The following is a 19,858-nucleotide window of genomic DNA, read 5'->3' as shown; positions in this document are numbered from 1 at the left end:
TCCTTCCTTCCTTCCTTCCTTCCTTCCTTCCTTCCTTCCTTCCTTCCTTCCTTCCTTCCTTCCTTCCTTCCTTCCTTCCTTCCTTCCTTCCTTCCTTCCTTCCTTCCTTCCTTCCTTCCTTCCTTCCCTCCTTCCTTCCTTCCTTCCCTCCTTCCCTCCCTCCTTCCTTCCTTCCTTCCTTCTGTAGTCAGGTTCTTTGTAGTTGACTTCAGCCATGCTGGCTAAGTGGAAGTTTCCATAACTTGTCTGAATATTTCTTTAAAGTTCTGTTCTTGTGTGGTCCCATTTTTCTGTTATTAACTAGATCAAGCCAAAACCTCAGCAAAACTGTGGCAATGTCTTTGACCAATAACCTGCCAAATAGCTCTTAACTTCTTTCTGTGAAATGTACTCTGTGAATTTCTTACTGTGCAAATGTATGCTGTGCTTGTGTCAAGTCCTATCCATGTTCAGCAAGGATTTCCACTTAATGGTAGTTACAGGCAAATGTGATGTCAAATGCTCAGTGGTGCTTACAAGAAAATATGAGTTGCTCCACTCAGATTTTGACTGGAGGTTGGAATAGTTTGTACATTATAATGACGCTACAACTTTGCAAACAATATTTATAATGATGTGTCTGACCAGTTCTTTCAGGTTTTTTTTTTTTTTTTCATTTTATTTTCTCAGTTTTAAGCAGTTTACAAAGTTGAATTCTATTTCTCTAAATTTCTCTACGTTTTCAGTGGTATCTTAGAAACCTGGTTACATTTTTTTGCCACCTACTTTTCAGATGTATATTGGTAGCATTCAGTAGCAGTTGAGGTGGGAGCAGCTCTCCATTTACACAGATTTTGGTTTTTAAGCTATTTTGGAACACTTTTTAAGTGTTTTCTTTGAGATTTTTATCATCTGAGTTTTTATTTCATTGTTTTTCTCTTCCTCCATCTTTAATTACCCCGAGGCATAGCATGTGATGAAAAGAAATCCTATACTCAGTACTGTGATGTGTGAAAACAACTGTAGCCAGTACTTTGTAAAACTACTCTGCTGTGCTCAGTCCACCTTTGGTTGCTGGCAGATAGTTTCCATCTACAAGCCCTAATCCCTGTTGCTCATTTAGTGTGGCAATTGATTCCTCTCACTAGCTATGCTCTGTCAAATCACTCCTTATGGTCTCTGTTCCCTAAGAAAAACTAAAACCTTTTCTTCCCTATTTGAAAAGATTACTTTTTTTTTATACTCCCTCAGGTATTGTATTTAAAACGTTAATTGTCAGATAACAAAATGGGAAGGACTGTTCTGGTTTATTGAGTCTGTCTCCCTCTGTCCAAAGGAGCAATGTCCCATTATGCCTTTCATTAAGTGATCACACTCCATTTTAATATCCATTTGACTGCTTGCCCCTACTAGTCTTATCAGAAGACTAGTCCAGATATTCTTTATCTGATAGCATCAAAGACTTGAATGTAAAGTAAGATTTCTTTCTGGCTAGTTTTTTCTTGTAAGGCTTCTTGTAAGGCTTCTTGTAAGGGAAGCCTCACATTACTTTATTTCTTGATCTTCTTTTATAAAAACAAACAAACATATAAACAAAAAAAAAACCCCTTTCAACTAGTTGCTATGCTTAAGGAAATAATTGAGAATGATACAAACATTAGAAAATTTAGAAAAAAACCTTAAACCCATGGTCTTCTAACAGAAACCAAATAAAATATAATGTGCTTCTGCATCAAATCACTTTTATATTTGTTGGGATGCTGGGGAACAAGGTTTCTAAAGGAGCTCCTGAAGATTTTACAACCCTGGTACAAAATGACCTGTTACATATCCTTCCACACACGAAGGTTTTGTGAGAAAGTACAGCAAAAAAAGATGATACCCAGAAAGCCTGCCATTACAAATTTTAAAAAATCATTTGCATAAGCCGGAATACACATTACAAAACCTAGTGCACCAAATCCCTGACCTTTACTTTAAGGAAGATAGAAAGCACCATACATACATTACCAGAAACATACTGAGCTTTTGTTTTTCATTTAGAACGATTTCTTTTGAGAAGCCAGCAAGCCAAAACAACAGGCTCGTTGTCTTTTGGTTCATTACTGAGGTAAGGACTGATGAGATGAGTTGGGCTTGAGTGGCACCGGTCTCGTTGCAGTGAGCAGCCAGTTCCTTTCCCTTGTCCTGCTGAGACTCTCCAAGAACATACTGTAGCTTGCAGGCATCATGGTGAAGATGACATTCATTTAGAAAGAGGCTTTTCTGGTACTCTCAGGTCTGGCTTAATTCTCAATGTTTTGGCATGTCTGGCTTTCACAGTGGGTGGAGGATGGAGCATCTCACCCACTCAGTTAACGAGGCTCCTACAAGAAGATATAAGCGTCACTTGTTCGGCCACATGTTGGAGCTGGAGCTCTTATGGCGCCCTATGCAAGGAGAAGGCGGCTGGTTCAGGTGGCATGTGTCACCATCAGGCACTCATCTGCAGCTGGAGGAGGTGCAGGGCAACAACTTTCCCCAGCCAGGGCATTGTGGGTAGGACAAGGCAGCTTCTGGCTCTCCCAATGGGAGTGAATTTCCCTCTGTGCCAACTGATGGCTGCTGCTCACAGGTTTGCTAATTCGGTCACACGTAATGGATTGTGTGACACTTCTGCCCTGCTCCAAACCATGCTGTTGTTACTGTAAAACAGAGTGTTTTTACAAGTAGATGGCTTTTACAGTGCTACTCCCAATTTCAGGACAATTCCACCAGGTACATGTGTGTATATTTATTATGCTAATAACCAATGGTTGTTAAGTTTAAATTGTGTGTTACTGGCCTTAGTGTTTCTGGCATGTGGCCTATAGACAGCAGTGATTGTGTTACTGGAGTTATGAATTTTCTCTTTGCTTTGTTATATTGAAATAACTGTGTACTGTAACTTTTTAAAGTCAAACATATTTAAAACAAGTATGTGTTAACAAAATCTGGAGTGCGGGGGATGCACAATCCAAGTTTGCATTTTCTACATCTAGATGTCCAAAAAGGCCTTTCTTTAGTAACATGTAGAACAAAAATAATTTGTTGTCCATAGTTGTAGCATATACATTTCATAAAATACATAAAAGAACTTTAAATAAAACCATAAAACAGCTTTGGAGAATTTTTTTAATATTTGTGGGTGCTCTTTTTTAGTTAACTGTTCAATGTGAAAATAATACTGAAAAACATTAGGTTATTGACAGCTAAAACAAGAATGAAAAGCAGATGAAAACAACAGATTCATATGCTAGGCAATTGTAAATGTTTAATTGCAAGGAGACAATCAACCATGGCAGCTGCTCTCTGTTACCCCCTCACTCACGCTCCCCTTCGATAGGAAAAAGTGATAAGGAGGAAGGAAGAGAGACTTCAAGTTGGAAAGGTTTTAAAGGCTTTACTAATGCTACTAATAAATAGAGAAAATGACACAAAATATACAAAACCAGTCTTGAATATCCCGGATGGAGCAGCGTTTAACCCCTCCTGTGCAGAGTTGGCGTCACTCCACTGGTGATGGAACTGGGAGCTGGTGTGTCTCCAGCAGCTGCAGGACAGGCACCTGGAAGTCCTGGGTGGGACTTCACAGCAAACCAGAACTGTATTCAGGAATGCAGGGTCTCAGGCCTTGGATTGAAGGGATGACAGGCAGGGTCCCCTTCAGATGCAGGCCATGGTCGAAGAGAGTCGAAGAGAGTGAGACCCTCATGATCTCCCTCTTTTACAGGGTGTGTGATGCATATGGGATGGAATACTCAGTTGGTCAGTTTTAGTCACCTGTTCTGTCGGCCCCTCCTTGCAAATATGTCCTGTTATCAGTTAACCTTGGTTACCATAGTAATAAATCTAAACATGAGCTTCTTCTGCATTCCATTGGTCATCTTATCAGTCTGGAGCACAGTATCTGAGAAAACATGTAGCTAAATTCAGAAAAGTGCAGTTACTTAGGAGGTACTTAGAAGAACTTAGCTGAAAGGAAAAATCACTAAAAGAGAACTGGTCTTGTTTTTAACAAAACCAGGACAGCAATTAAAAACCAGAGCAACCAAGTGTAAAATGCAAAAATTAATAGTTTTGTTATTTTCTATTTGGCTCTGGCTAAAATTCTGTTTGCCATAATGTTGCAAAATTGTGCCTTAAATGCTTGCAAGATCATCAGGCTGGCTGACCAAGAACATCACAGTTGAAATGTAGAAATAAATAAACGGCACTGACCTTATCTTCTTAAAAAATGCTATACGAGATAGCTCTAATAAAATAACTTGTAGAAGAGGAATACAAGTGTGAGCTAGCTGTATCAGACAAATCTATTACCTTGTGTAATGATCAGATGTTTTATTCAAAGACAACAATAAGCAACCATAGAGCACTTCTAGGTGGCTTCTCTAAGCACTTTTATCATTTGACAGTCTTCATGCACTGATAATTGTATGTCCTTAAAGGAGTCTTGGAATTTTTTCAGCCCAGTTAAACTAAAATCTCAGACTGAAGCTCATATCTTTCTTGGGTGGTTTCAGTTTTCTTTGCTATAAATTGACTCATGTGCACTGCCCTCAGTAAGTTTAAAACTAGAAGGGAAGTAAACTCATAAGCTAAGCAAACTAGAGAGTCTGGAGCAGAGCAAACTGGGAATGAGAGCCCTGTCAGAGCTAGAAAAGAAAAACTTAAGAAATCAATGAAAAACAGAAAGACAGAGGCAAGAAACCACATCATCCCCAGTACTGGAGAGAATCTATTTTCATATTGTCTTTTCTACTATAGTCCCGTCAGACATGGCACAGGGCCCAGCTCTGCAGGTAAACACAGCAACGCTGCAGAACTATGGAGATGAGGTGCTACCACTCACTTCTTCCAGGAGACAGGGTTACAAGTGTGCTGTTGAGGACAACGCTTTCTCCGAAGCCCCCCAGCTAGCAGCAGAAAGACAACATCAGCTTGGCTGAATCCTGCAGCTTTTTCCAGCCCACAGTGGGGGCACAGGTTCCTCCAGACAGACTATGCTGTTCACTTGTGCAGAGCCATTGGCTCCAGGGAATCAAGGCAACCAAAATCTGTTGGATGTGCCTTGCTTCTCCTCCCCCCAGTATCAGACAGGCATTCAATTAGCAGCATCCACTGACTGAAATAACAAAATCAGAAAGAAACAACAAAAAAATGCAGCTGTAGTCTGCCTTTTATGGTTGGGTGCGGGTCAGATTCTCAAGATACATGTTGGCTTTTGGAGCTGAGAATCAAGGACTTTGAGGCAGTGAGTCCACTCCACCTTCCAAGCATTACCTTGAGGTCTTGCTACCTCCAGCAAACATAACCAGGACGTGAGAGGGTGGCCAGGCACATATAGCCCAACTATAAAGGGGGCACCATGCTCTAGGGAGCCCCTCACTTTTCCATCACTTCTCTCAAACCAGCATTTTTCTTCCTCCAGTATTTAGTTTCAGATCTAGGTACAAAGGCCCAAGAGCATCTGTCTGCAGCCAGGCACTTTGATACTCACAGGTGATTTCTTTGTTTCTGCTCACAACTGCTCTGCTGTGGGAAATGTGAGCTGCACACGTACTTCTTTCACAGCTTGGAGATCTTAGGTGTTTAATGGCTATTTCCCTTTGGCTGGCTTGCTGCCATGCCTCTCTTCCCCCATCTCCTAATTTATTAACATTTGTTAACATTACTGTTAAATATTATGGAAGAAACCATAACCCATGATCCCCAGCTAATTAGCAGCTTCCCTTAGAGGTTGCTTCTGCCATGTTATCATCAGCCAAACAACAAATAAACGCATTGTTTTCCCTAGAATGCAGCTTTTAGAAGACATTTGCTTCCATCCAAGTTTTACTGACTTTTCTGTGAAACAAATTCTACTCATGAGCACCCTAGCTACAAAATCCACTTTATTTTTGCAGTACTGAAAACATCAGCAATTCTTTGCACAAGCAATTGAGTTCTAACTCTGTTTTCCAAGGCTTATTAATACTTCTTGACTTTTGCTCTCCTGTGTTTTCCATATAAAGAGTGCTCGGCCCTTTAAAATGTGAACAAATAAAACAAATAGGCAGCTCACTGCAAAGTGGAAGTGTGGGATTACTCTGTCAGCTTGCCCTTTTCTCACACTGAGGGCCTGAGAGCAATTAAATGAAGCTGACATGCATTAGCAAGGCAGCCTAATTGAGCCTGAATTGCTAGGGAAGTGGCGATGGCCCAAACCAGTATAGATTCGAGAGCATCCCCATTAGGGACTATTGATCAATACCAGTGATTATGACATTTTAAAAATAAAATTGATTGTCCTTGACTTGAGTGGAAGGGGGGACTCACTCATACATGCCACTGGTTACAGCTACTCTCCTCAATATGAAACACTTTGTGAAATGGCCATTGGAAGTCTTTCCTTGATGTCTCTCTTACAGGGGCAAAACTCCCATGACTTTGATTCTCTTTGCTCTGGAGGCCTTTTAGTTAAAAGCTCTATAATAGACTTGGAAGTATTGACAATAATAATGAGCTTATGGGTGAAATTCTGACCTCAGTAAAGTCAATCAAGACAGAATTTCACCATTTTGTATATCCACACATATATACGAGGTATATACATATGCTCTTAACAGATCAAATCTGTGCATTGATTCACTCTTTTTACTCACTCTACTTTCTAACAGTTTGCTTACCAATGATCTTTTAGGTGTGACCTAATTAAATGAATGTATTTTCCTCATGCTTAAAGCAGAAAATAAAATTAACAACCTTTTACCCCAGGAAGCCTTCTTCAAAAGAAAAAAGAGGGAGGTCAGTATATCTTGTCTTTCCTCTCTGTGGAGCATTTTAAGCCCACTCAGATGTCTGAGTTTATGGAAAACTGTCTTACAAACTGGCAGGTTTCTCAGCGAAGGGCAACACCTCATCTAGATCTACTGTGAAGAAAGGGGGGTAACATGACTTCATTTGATCTCCTCTGATTTATGCTTGGTCAAGATCAAGCCTCACTAGGTTCAGACATGTCTTCTGATGTCCTGGGCAGAAGAACAGGAAAGGATACATATTAAACTGAGAATCAACATGATCTAGTGTCCATTTAGTGGTAAGAACTGGAAATATGGGTAATTGGAACACATGGACTAAGCTGTATGAACTATTTCTTAAGAAAACAGGTGAAAAAGAACATATCTCTTATGCTGCACAGCAAAGTATAGAAGGAAGAGATAACATATTTTAGTAGAACATCTATGGAGAAAGAAAAAGGATAAGCTTTCAGCTCTTCTTTAAGCTGCTCCTGCACCACATGAAACACCTTACCCTTGCCTATCATTCTTACATACACAAACCATCTTGCGGGACATACAGCAAAGTAAACAGTAAATTAGCAGTAGATACTTACAGGCGGACACAGAATTTCCATTTATCTTAAAACACAGATGTGAAAAACCTTAATTACCAGACAATTATAGGAATGGTCTGATAACTTTTCTCTTAGATCAACAGAACTTCTAATCACTGAATTTAATTATTTTTCTCATCTTATTAGTTAACTCAGACACATTTCTTAAAGAAATGAGTTAAGTTTTGCTATAGCTTATCAAATACCTCACTCCAGTACTTGTGCTAGGCATTGTGGAAAGAACAGAACAAAAATAACAACCCGTTCACAACCCAAAGAGCTTCTGCTTGCCAGTGGCTCTGTCTGGTTTTGTGACAGTGAACATCATGGTGCATCTCAAGTGCTGTTTTTTGGGGCAGCTGTGCCCAGCTGCTCACCGACCAACTCCATGCTGCCAAAAGGGGAAATCCTTGCTCACTTACTCCAATCCTTCTCTTTTCCCACTGCTCCTGTCCTCCTAGGCATCCCTCATCCGTAGGGTCTCCTCATACCTTTCAGCTAGCTCAGTGTCAGAAAATGATCCCACTTTTTCATGTAGTTGTTTTCTGCCTTTTCAAGGAGTTAAACTGGTCCACAGAGAGGACTAAAGTGCAAAGTGGAGGCTGGGAGCTGGGGCGGCAAGGGCAGGTGAGACAGGATCTCACCACTTCAGCTGCAGTAAATTGCTACATTGACTCATAGATCATGGTGGCAGCTCAGCATAAGCCACAGCTGAATGGAATCTGTGGTTCAGGTCTGCAGGGACATGAGCACTCTTGCTGTATCTTACATGTAATCTACTAAATTTAGATCCAGCTGATGACTTCCAGTCTGAGCAGCATTAAAACTCACTGACAGTTTATGTATTCCTCCAGCACCCCAGTGTTTTGACTTCTGCTGAGCAGGATGGCAGGCTTGAACGCAATAGTGTCTTTGGGGCCTAAACCAAATGAATTACTGTGCCTCAAGCCAAAAGGTAGATCACTACCCACCTACCTTGCATCTGAGGAAGGCCTTGGTCTAACTCTGTGCCCACCTCCAGCCTAGCCTTCATGTCATTAGACCATTCTCTTCTCATAGCCTGTTGGTCAAGTTCCTTTCCTGCAGATGAAGTTGGTGGGATACTCTTTTGCAAGACAGCTCATGATTTTAAACCCACAAGCTCAGTAATAACAGAATGGCACATTTTCTTCCTTTGATCTATTAGCCACTTTCTAGCAGCAGTAATAGAAGTGACTAAAATGTTTTCTTCTCTTAATTTATTTTGATTTGTATTTGGGTTGGTTTGTTGTTTTTTTTTTTTTTTTTGTGGTGCCCTGAGACAGAGTTACACATCTAGCATATTCTGTGAGATAATATCAAGACTTCCCATATGTTACATAGCAAAATCCAAGGTGACTGGAAAATGGATAATCCATCAGCCCTGAGGGAGAATGCCAAGGTGGGGAACACCCTTGCTGACCTTGTCCCATCCTCACATGATGGTCCTGGTCAGATGCCTCTTTGAAAGAGCTCCTTGCAGCCTCAGAAGCTGCCAGCCTCTCTGAGCCCAGCCTCCATCCCTGCCTCAGCTGCCTCTACCTCTACCTGATCCTGCAGCCGTCCCACTCTCTCCTCATATTGCAGAGCAACAATATCCTCTTACTGTCAAATCCCATCCTCCACCTATGCCTCCCTGCCAAGTTCCCCACCCCTGCTCCTCCAGGACCGTTGCACTGAAGTTGATTAAAATGTGGTGTAACCACAACCATGTGCATGAACAATGCCTGCACTGCTAAAAGGAATTTCTGCCCGCCCTGCACCCCAGCCTTGCCTCCCTGCAGTGCCTCCACTGAGAGGGAAGGCTGGCACTTCAGCTTCAGTGAGCTGGAGGCAAAGCTGTACTTACCTAAAAAAATAAATAATAATAAAAATCTGCCTCCATGGGACTCTGCAAAACCCCAGCAGATGCATGCAGATTGAATCAAGCATGTACTAGCCCTCATCTGTTCTGCCCTGTCCCCTATTGCTGAGTTCTAAGCTGCCCAAGGAACACACTCCCATAAACAGCACCTTGGTGGTCCAGCAAACTCATCCACCCTTCCTTGATACTCTGTCACTGATGCCACTGATGACCAAGGCATTACTCAGCAAAGGAAAGGCAGTGGGGATTCCTTCCTTGGCAAAGTCTCAGAGTGGTGCCTCATTGAAGGGCCTGTGGAGAACCACCAAGATAGGCTCCACAGACATGGAGAGCCAGGTCTTGCCACACATCTGCATGGCAGCAGGGGAGGAGCTCAGGTTATCAATATGTACATTGGTCTGGGGTAGTTGTAGCCAGACCTCTAAAGCTGCTAGAATGCATATGGTTTTTGTCTCAAATGAAAGAAGAAAGAAAAAATAGAAAAAGAAGAAGAAAAAGAATAGAAAAAGAAAAAGAAAAAGAAAAAGAAAAAGAAAAAGAAAAAGAAAAAGAAAAAGAAAAAGAAAAAGAAAAAGAAAAAGAAAAAAGAAGAGAGAGAAAGAGAGAAAAGAGAGAAAGAAAGAGAGAAAGAGAGAAAGAAAGAGAGAGAAAGAGAGAAAGGGAGGAAGGGAGGAAGGGAGGAAGGGAGGAAGGAAGGGAGGGAGGAAGGGAGGAAGGGAGGAAGGGAGGAAGGAAGGGAGGAAGGGAGGAAGGGAGGAAGGGAGGGAGGGAGGGAGGGAGGGAGGGAGGGAGGAAGGAAGGAAGGAAGGAAGGAAGGAAGGAAGGAAGGAAGGAAGGAAGGAAGGAAGGAAGGAAGGAAGGAAGGAAGGAAGGAAGGAAGGAAGGAAGGAAGGAAGGAAGGAAGGAAGGAAGGAAGGAAGGAAGGAAGGAAGGAAGGAAGGAAGGAAGGAAGGGAAAAAGAAAGGAATTTATGTCAACTTTAGCATGGAATAAGATCCACTGGTTCACAGCCCTCTGTGAAAGAAACCATTTTCCTCTCTTTATTGACATCAGAGCACTTCCAGGTATTTTTGCCAGGACTTTATAAATCATTCTTACTACTGTCACGTATGCTGCTTGGCTGGGAATTTTTGCGGCAAGAATAGCACTACACATAAGTATTCCCACCACACAAACAGCTTGGCAAGTGAATTAATTTATCAGTATAGAGCAAACATACTACCTAATGAGACACAAGCCTATTTCCCGCACTTGGACTTGTGTTCCAGTATTCATGGCTGTCCAAAGGCCTTGTTCTAAGTTGATATTGTAATCATTTGGCTAGACCTATTGTAATGTAAATACAGAAAAAACCCCAAGTAACTGACCACCTTCATTAGCCTACCTTTTGTCCTAAAAAAGCATCCCAGAAAATCTGTAATAGGCTATGAACAGTTTGACTCCATCTTCTCTAAGAAGCCATTGTCAAAGCAGTTTATGTGCTTGCATCTCAGAGTCTGTTATTAAGATGTTTGCAGCATCAGTGAAGTTTCCATACAATTCTTTTTCACATTATATGTAATACCTACAATTAATAAAACATGAGTTTATAGTCTGTAGTTACCAATCAATCACCAAAACCTGGTCCCAGGTCCTTTCTGCTGTTGTTGATCTCAGCAAATTGCTTAGAAATGTCATTTTGTTTTGTTTTGGGTTTTTTTTTTTGTTTGTATTGGTTTTGTTTTTTAACAGTGATGATGAAAACTTGCATCAATGCTGTAAAACACTCTGTCACAATTCAGCTCAACATGAAAAAAATGGCTAGGTGATCAGCAGCAGAAAGGAAGGTTCAGAGTGAAAGAAGGGGAAATGTTGAGAGGATCCCAGCTCTGGAGTTGCTACCAGGTGATAATGTAATTGCAAACAGGCTTTTTGCCAAATGAAGTATACCAAGTGTAGTTGCCTCACAGTTCTTGGAAGCTGTTGGTTTTTTTCTACCCCCATTATATGTCAGTGTGTTGGTCCCTATATTGCTCTGGAGACACCTGTAGCTTACTGGGGTTAGCAGGAATCTAGTGCTTTCATTTTCTGTGGTGGTTTTATACCATAGTATATGTTTCACTGGACTTCCCTGTAACATGAAATGGGGAGGGCTGGGTTCTTTGTTCATTAGTCTGGCTTTTTGATTGTTTGAACGTATTATGGAATTATTGTATTTTGCAAGTATTTTAGAAGTAAATGTCATTATTTTATACACCTCCTGACAGGCAATGGTTACGGTGCGTGATTACAGCCTCTGCTGGCATGGACGCTGCCTTGTGCACCGAAGCCTGGCTGAATGGAAGTTCCCCAAGTGCTGCAGGAGTAGATGGAAATATTCTCCCTAACCCTAATCCACCTTTAGTCAAGACCCCAGGCAAAAAACACCAAGACTGAACCTGAGTAAATTTACTTACATGACATTTGGTGATAGGATTCTAGAAATCATTTTTCTGATGTATATAATGTATAGATTGTACAGAATGCTAAATCTGCTAAAGACCTAAATGCCTGTTCTGTGACAAATTCTCATACTTAATTTTTTCTTTTTATTTTTAAATAAAATTTTAACATCAGATGTCCAGTTTTGTTCTATTATTGATGTGTCTAAAAACCAAATTACGATCTACTGGGATGGTTTGCTTCCATCATGATGCATTGTCTTTTTTCAAAACTGTGCTAAAATTTTATTTTGATAGGGTCAAAACATTGCCATATAATTTAAAATATTTGCTATAACATACTGTCAAATACATCTGTCATAATGTTATTGAAATTCATATTTCAAGGGACTATATAAAAAAAGTTAAGTCAAAGCAAAACTAATACCTTGTCATAACGAAACATTCATGCATTATGGAAATGAGAAACTGAGCAGGAAATCACGGCTGAAAGTCACTGTGTCTCGTCACAAAGTTCTCTATTTTAGGCAAAACGGTGTCCTTTGTCGGAACACTGTTCAAACAAGCTGTGGCCAGTTCTGTTTTAGTGCTCGTTGCAGGGCAGAAACTACCAACCAAAACATTACTTTTAGCAAAGCTGCCCTTGAACTGCCTGCCTGCAAAACTCTAACCAAAAGTAGGCAGGTATGTGCTGTCTCTGGAATATCACAGCCTCCATTGTAGTTATTTTCCAGGTTTTGCAGCAAGCAGTTTTGTGTTCACATTCTTTCTTTCTTCTCCAGAAAGAAAGGAAGAAACGAACAATGGTAAACTTTGTATCGTAACCCTTATAAATTAAAAGTCATCTTAGCTTTGTTTTATGCCACGCACAGAAATTATAAAGCAGCTGTGTCCCGCAGGCAAATGTTAGGGAACTCACACGTAGTCATTTAATCTGTAGCCACTATGGGAAGCAGATGTCAGGGAAGAAGCATGGTTTCCCTTGTAGACAGTTGGTGGTCTGTAGGAGGGAGCAGTCCTTCTTACGCCACTGGGCTGCTCCTGGTAAGGTGTCTCATTCCCATGACACTGGCTTGATGTGCACAGCAGAGCCCCACCGAGGATTGTCAAAGATGCAGAGACAAAGCCAAGGTAAAGAGCTTGACCGATCTCATACTTCATCCCACTAGGAAGCATGGGGTTGTAGAAATCCATAACGACGTCGTTAGTGGTCCAAGAAACAGGTACCAGGCAAACGAGACCGGCCAGGATGAAAACGATCCCCCCGGAGACGGCGATGGAGGCTTTGGCAGAAGTCCCCTTGGCACACTGTGTGCACTTCATACCGATGACAGCAATCACACATGCCAGCGCGGAAAGGACGCAGGAAATTACCATCATGGCACGGGCGGCTTGGAGGTCACGGGGCAGCGCCAGTTGGGAGCGGTGGACTTGGCACTGGTAGATGCCGGTGCTGTGCCAGACGCACTCCATCCAAAGCCCTTTCATATAGGCCACAGCTGTTATAATATTGGTGCCTACGTGTGCCGTGCGCCACCAGTGTGGCAGAATAGTAGCAATTAATGTCCCAATTAGGCCGAGCAGGCTTAGAGAGAAGCCAAGTAACTGAACAGCCGAGCTTGCCATGTTAATGTTTGTCCTGCCTAGTTCGCTTAATAAAGCACCTCCGCTGGAATTCCTTCAGAAAACACAAGCTTTTCTTGGAAGATATGCAGCTGTTTTACTTTGACACCTTCTGCTCTCCTAATAAAAGGTAATTGAGGAAAAAAGGAGTTAATTATTACCCAAAAGCATTACCTCTCTAGCCAGTAAGGTGCATTCCAAGTGCAGTTAGTGCAATAATTAGCATAGTTATCGCTGTTAATCGTACTTTTGTGGAAGTAATGGGAAAATAAGCTTCCCTCTTCACTTATATAAACAGTCTTCTGTTGCCCACTGGGAAGAAAACTCAAGACAATTTATTAAATGGAAAAAATATTTTAAATGCAAATATTCCTCTTCCCAGCAGACTCTTCAAAAAAATAAACATGATTTCCTTTCTAAAGCAGAGAATTAGCTAGTGTTAACACTTGGAATGAATGAGATTTATAAAGTAGGGAACTGCAGGTTGCTTTACATGATGAAAACATTCCCAGAAGGTCATAGCAGGACTAGGAAAACAATGAGGGTGTATTTGCTTAAAGTAGGGAGCAAAGAGAGTGATTTAAAACCTGTGGAAGAGGATAACAAGTATTGGATTAAAGTTGCTTTCCTGACTTGCCAATATTTCTTGAGGTTGTGTTTTAATAAAGCAACTCAAAGGGGAATAATTTTCATTAGCCTCTGTGGAATTTCAGCTTATGATTTTAGGTTGTGGGCAAAATGACAGCATGTGAAACCAGATGTACATCATGGAGCTTCTGAGGAGCAACACCTTCACAGTTTGGTCATGTATAAATTAAAGCTGAAAAACAAGGAATAGTAACTCTTCCTTCTGTATAAATAGCAGATTAAGTGGTCTTTTCCAATGGCTGCCTAGCAAGGTCTGTTATACATCATATGTTATGTGTGTGGGCAGAAACCTGATATTTTAATATATAAAATAACTGTTGCATCAAAATCCAACTTGGAATTCAGAAAGAGAAACAAATTTAGGCTCCAATTCTGCAAAGACCCATGCATGTGCTGAACGCATGTTCGTAGAAGAAAGCATAAGTGTTTGCAGGACTGGGCCTTAGCAGGCAACAGGAGGAAAACCATCTGGCCAAACTAATGAAGACCATTAGAACAACAAAATAACATAGAGGGAGAAAAATGAAAGCTGGTTTATATTCTCCTTATCGCACTAATGAGGCAGGAGAGCTTGAGGTGTGCATCAGTGCCAACGTTTGTCTCCAGACCACATTGCAGCATGCACCGATCTCTGCATAACAAGATGGGGCATCTCTTCCTGAAACAACACAGAATCTGCCTTGGATGATGTGCCAAAAGAAAGGAAAACATTGGAAAGCGCAGTGATTATATGGACTAGGCAAGACAGCAACGCAGGCTGAGAGTCTTGTACTTACATGTTCCTCTTCTTTTGTTTGGAGCCTTTCTGCTGTGCACAGACATAGGATGGAGTGGAATGCAATGTTGAACAGGATCTGCAGAGAAGTACCCAGCCCTCAGACAGAAAAAAACAAAGACCAGCTTTGCTTTAGTGTGGCTAGTTTTAGGAAGGCATTTTTCTACTGTTAGGGTTTTCTGGCCTTTCAGATACTCTTTACATAATGCTTAGAAAAAAAATAACTGGATTTATGTGGTTGTTGAAGTAATTTGCCTAATTTGCAAATACTGAGACAAACACGGAGGGTTTTACACCAGAAATCATTGTACCTGGTAGTTGCCATAAGATCTCTCTGTCTTCTGCCAGGGAAGGTCAAACTGCAGATTTTTCTCTTTGTACCAGCTATCACAGAGTATTGTGATATGACAGGACACAAATTAAGGCCAAGTACAGCATAGGGGAGTACAGCAAAAGTAAGCAAGTAGTTATTTCCAGCAGTACTGGAGATATTTTATTTCTGTTCCCACCGCATGCTTGGGTAAGAGTTCTAGAAGTCCTTAGCATATGTTTTCCTTACAGATTACTTGGGTTTAGCTCATATATTAAATATAAGGAAAATTAAGTGGTATTTTCCCTTTTCATATTAATGTTTGTTTCCTGTGAAGCATATCATTGCACCTAAGCATGCCACATACCTTAGAGAAGTTATCCTGGCAATACCCCTCCAGGACCAGCCATGGCTTTGGGGCACAGCAGGAGGGCAAGGAACCCAGGCTGCACAGGAAATGTGTGACTGAACTGGAAATGAAGCTCAGATCTCCTGTCCCAGTCCCAGACCCTAATCCAAGCACCACCTTTTACATCCCTGGTCTCTGCCTGGTCTGATAGTCCCCCCGCTCTCAGTATTTTTCCCTGTGCACATCTGCAGATAAGTGCAGCTCAAGATAATACTCTATCCAATTACTCAGCCCCCACATTATATCTGTGTATTGCACACCATTCAGAAGAGTGCTCTAGGTTACTCTTGCATGTTTGCAAATAGGCTTTCAAGGTCAAGCATCAGGCTTTGCAGCTAATCCTAGGGAGAACAGGATATAAAAGGTAAATGTGATTTACACCACCAGTCATGGGAAATGGACTCCCAATTTAATTGGAGGTCAGAATACTCTGAGGCTTGGCAGCAGCTATTTTTAGATGTCATTAAGGTGTTATTTTTAAACATTAGCCTTTAAGAGCCTTCTAATTTAAGAAACCAGTGTTAATTAGCCCCACTTGCTTGGCGTCATGTTTTCCATGTGCCTTTCTCAGTAGATGCCAGCTGCCCCTGGTGCTCAGTAACACTTTAACTGCTGTGGACCAGCTTTCTTCTCCCTGCTTGCAAGTGGCAAAACCAGCAGTAACTTAACACATTTATCTCCAAGAACATCAATGGCCTTGTTAAAATGTCTCACCTTACAGCTTTGTTCCTAATGGGTTAGGCAGGAACATGACCACTGCAGCAGGATCAGGTGAGCAGCTGGTTGGATGTTTCTCGTAGGCTGACCTAGTTAAACACAAGAACAAAACCAAGCCATTTTTTCTGCATGGATTGTGTTTGTTAATATTTTTTAGAAAGTGAACAAACCAGGGCCAGCCTTTGTGGGGCAGTGGAGACGACAGCTGTCTGGGGTAAAAAACTGTGAAAGCTGCTAAAATGGCTGCTTACTTCTAAGGGGAGGCAGTAGGTTACTGCCCAGTGCACAGCTGCCAGAGAAGGCAGGGATGACTTTCTCAAACCAAACATGCTCCTGAAATGGTTTGACTCTGCCTTTGGCTCGCTTGGCCAGATACCCACATCTCCGCTGCTGTGGGGTACCTGAGATGTGAGCTGGTTCTTTCAGGGGAATCCCCTTTTAGCTATAGTGGTATCTGTTTGCACCCCCTCCAGCAGCAACATTGGCAGCCTCCTGAACTCTTGTCAAAACCCATCGTCTCAGATAAATAATTTTTTCTTCATCTTCTTGGTGCAGTTTGGCTTGTACTTTGAGCCAGCTTAACTGAACCCCTGCAGCATACCTGGCTTGATGAGCACCATTATTGCAGTACATACACTGGTGGAGCCTAATGTCAAGGTCCCATAACTAGATGAAAAGACAGTGCGCATGTTTAGCCTTCACAACCTTCAAAACCCATCTAAGCACTGAGTGATTGAAAAATGATGTGAAAATTTGTGAAGATAAACTGTGAAACTTTTTAATTTCCTTGCTCTGCCAGCTTATGACAGCTTTATTTTCATGAGAACAAGGACTGGAAAGGCAACTTTTCCATACAAACTTTAGTTTTGACTAATGCCTGTGTTGTACAGGAACAGCCATAGCTGGGATAAATCCTCGATTGTGCTTTCCCCTGGTCTGTATCACAGCTGTGTTCGCCTTGGGAGACATGGCTCCAAAGTAAGCTCCAAATAAACATCAGAAACCTATGTCACTAATCTGGGTATTTACCCAGGATTAAATGACAGATGCATGTTTTACTGCTGTCTCTTTCATTGTTTCTCGTTTTACTATATCCCTAACCCTATCAGTCTTATGCTTTTGTTTCTGTTCTTTCCAAGTGCTTTCTCCAGACCTGTGAATTGCTTCTTCTCATGCAGACTATGGCTGCAGTGTCTCCCTTTCTCTGGACTGCAGACAGTTCTGCAAATTAATTTTAATAACGTAATTTCAGTATTTCTCTGTGCATCCTTACCAACCTATGTTTTCACTTCAGCCCCTCAAATCCTGCATCAGTTATCTCAAAAATGCCAGAAATATGGTCATATCAGCCTCTGCACTGGGAGTTCAAAGTGGCACGATGTGGTGATGTCCTCTGCAGATATCCTTACCAGCTGCAGACCAGTGGAGGGTCAGGCCTGAAGAATTCCCCATTGTGGATCTCAGGTGAGCCAGGCCCTTATGTATACACTCATTTTACATGCTTGCTTAATCTCACACAGCCAGAATGACTAAGGCTGGGCCCATGTTGGATCAGCACTTTAAGGCACGCCCAAGTAATATGTTTGCCAGGCAGGTGAGTGAGGTTACCTGCTCTGACAGTGTGAGCTCGGATGTTTTGCCTCCCCTGCTGCTTGCTTTCATTGCTAAGCCCTGCAGAAATGTTTTTAGAGAAAAAAGCTGACTGACACTTTGCACTTGGTAAGAAGAGATACTTCCATGTATGTGGGTGAGGGTGGGTAGATCTGAGAGGAAATAAGGTCCACTGAGCTCACAGCAAAATTATTCCATTTCTTCCACCCCTCTTTATTTTTTTAAAAATAAGAGATTAGGAAATCAATAAAAGCTTGAAAGGCACAATGTAACCAATCCTAATCCTACACCTACTCCCACCCTCCTCTCTGTGAAACAAGTCCTCACAGCAAACACTGGCATTGATCACTGCAGCACAGCTGCTGCTCTGCCAGATGTGCAGGAGGAGCCTTAACACCCCCTCAGATCCACAAAGCTTCTAGGACTTTTCCAGTGTGGTGCTGTTGGGTTGTCACTGGCCTTGTACCACCTCATTGTTTCCCTCTGCATGGATGGGATCCTTCTCACGAGTGCCAGGGTGATCTGCCTGTGCAGCTTTTCGAGTGTCGGCCTTGACTATGGGTGCTGCCAGCTGTCAGCAGTACTGCCATTCATTTCATAGCTTGCTCCTGCCTGAGACCAGTCACACATCATCTCCGCACCAATTGCTGCTGGTTTTACAGTTATCTCGCTTCGAAATACTCGAGTGGACCCCAAATTCTTTTCTATCACAGAAGTATGCAGCTTTTGGGGGTGCATTATCATTTTTTTTTCTAGAGGTGTAAACCAAAAATTCGCTTTCACCCTGAAATTATGTGAAAGTCAATAGACTTGTAAAAAAACTAGATAGCTCTCAAAGAAAAAAGGATCAAGTCCACATTTTTATCCCACATAATTTTACTTCTCATATTTTGGAGTCCTGACACCTCAGTCCTCCAGATAGCCAGTGGCTGAGTCAGGTGCCTTCAGGGAGAGGTTTACATCATAATCTACCTGGACTTGTGCAAAGCATTTGACACTGTGTTGCACAACATCCTTTTCTCTAAATTGGAGACACATGGATTTGACAGATGGACCACTTGGTGGATAAGGAATTAGCTGGATGATCTCACTCAAAGTGTTGCAGTCAAGAGCTCAATGTTCAAGTGGAGACCAAAGACGAGCAGCATTTCTCAAGGATCTGTATTGGGACTGGCACCGTTTACATCTTTGTTGGTGGCATGGACAGTGAAACTGAGTGCACCCTTAGCAAGTTTCCTGATGTCACCAAGCTGTGTGGTACAGTCAGCATGCTGGAGGGAAGAGGTGCCATCCAGAGGATCCTTGACAGGCTTTAGAGGTGGGCCTGTGCAAACCTCCTGAAGTTCAGCAAGGCCAAATACAAGGTCCTGCACCTGGGTCAGGGCAATCCCAAGCATAAATACAGGCTGGGTGGAGAATGGATTGAGAGTAACCCTGAGGAGAAGGACTTGGGGGTGTTGATTGATGAAAAGCTCAACATGAGCTGACAGTGTGCACTTGCAGCCCAGAAAGCCAACAGTGTCTTGGGCTGCATCAAGAGTGACCAGCAGGTTGAGAGAGGTGATTCTGTCCCTCTGCTCTGCTCTCATGAGTACTGCATTCATCTTTGAAGCACCCAACATAAGAAGGACGTGGACCTGCTGGAGCAAGTCCAGAGGAGGGCCATGAAGATGATCAGAGGGCTGGAGCACCTCTCCTCTGAAGACAGGCTGAGGCAGCTGGGGTTGTTCAGCCTGGAGAAGAGAAGGCTCCAGGGAGACCTTATAGCAGCCTTCTAGTAACCAAAGGGGGCCTACAAGAACCCTGGAGAGGGACTTTTTACAAGGGTATGTAGTGATAGGCAAGGGTTAATGGCTTTAAACCAGAAGAGGGTAGATTTAAGTTATATATAAGGATGAAACTCTTCACCATGAGGCACTGGAATATGTTGCCCAGAGAAGCTGTGGATGCCCCATGCCTGGAAGTGTTCAAGGACAGGCTGGATAGGGCGTTGAAGGTGTCCCTGCTTATGGCAGGGGGGTTGGAACTAGATGATCTTTAAGGTCCCTTCAAACCCAAACTATTCTGTGATTCTATGATCACTGGGATTAA

The 19,858-nt window shown here is 42.2% G+C and overlaps 1 protein-coding gene across 1 annotated transcript; it reads right to left on the bottom strand.

Moving 5' to 3' along the window:
* Nucleotides 1–12,589: 12,589 nt before the first annotated feature.
* CLDN14 (claudin 14) lies at nucleotides 12,590–13,300 on the bottom strand (the record flags this gene model as incomplete). Its single annotated transcript, XM_082056687.1, has 1 exon — nucleotides 12,590–13,300. One exon carries the CDS (start codon nucleotides 13,298–13,300, stop codon nucleotides 12,590–12,592), a length of 711 nt encoding a protein of 236 aa, XP_081912813.1.
* Nucleotides 13,301–19,858: the final 6,558 nt, after the last annotated feature.

The sequence above is a fragment of the Streptopelia decaocto genome, assembly GCF_964273445.1.
Source record: "Streptopelia decaocto genome assembly, chromosome: 1".
NCBI classification, from domain to species: domain Eukaryota; kingdom Metazoa; phylum Chordata; class Aves; order Columbiformes; family Columbidae; genus Streptopelia; species Streptopelia decaocto.
Note: the sequence above shows the minus strand (reverse complement) of the source record. Positions and strands in the feature narration are given on the sequence as shown.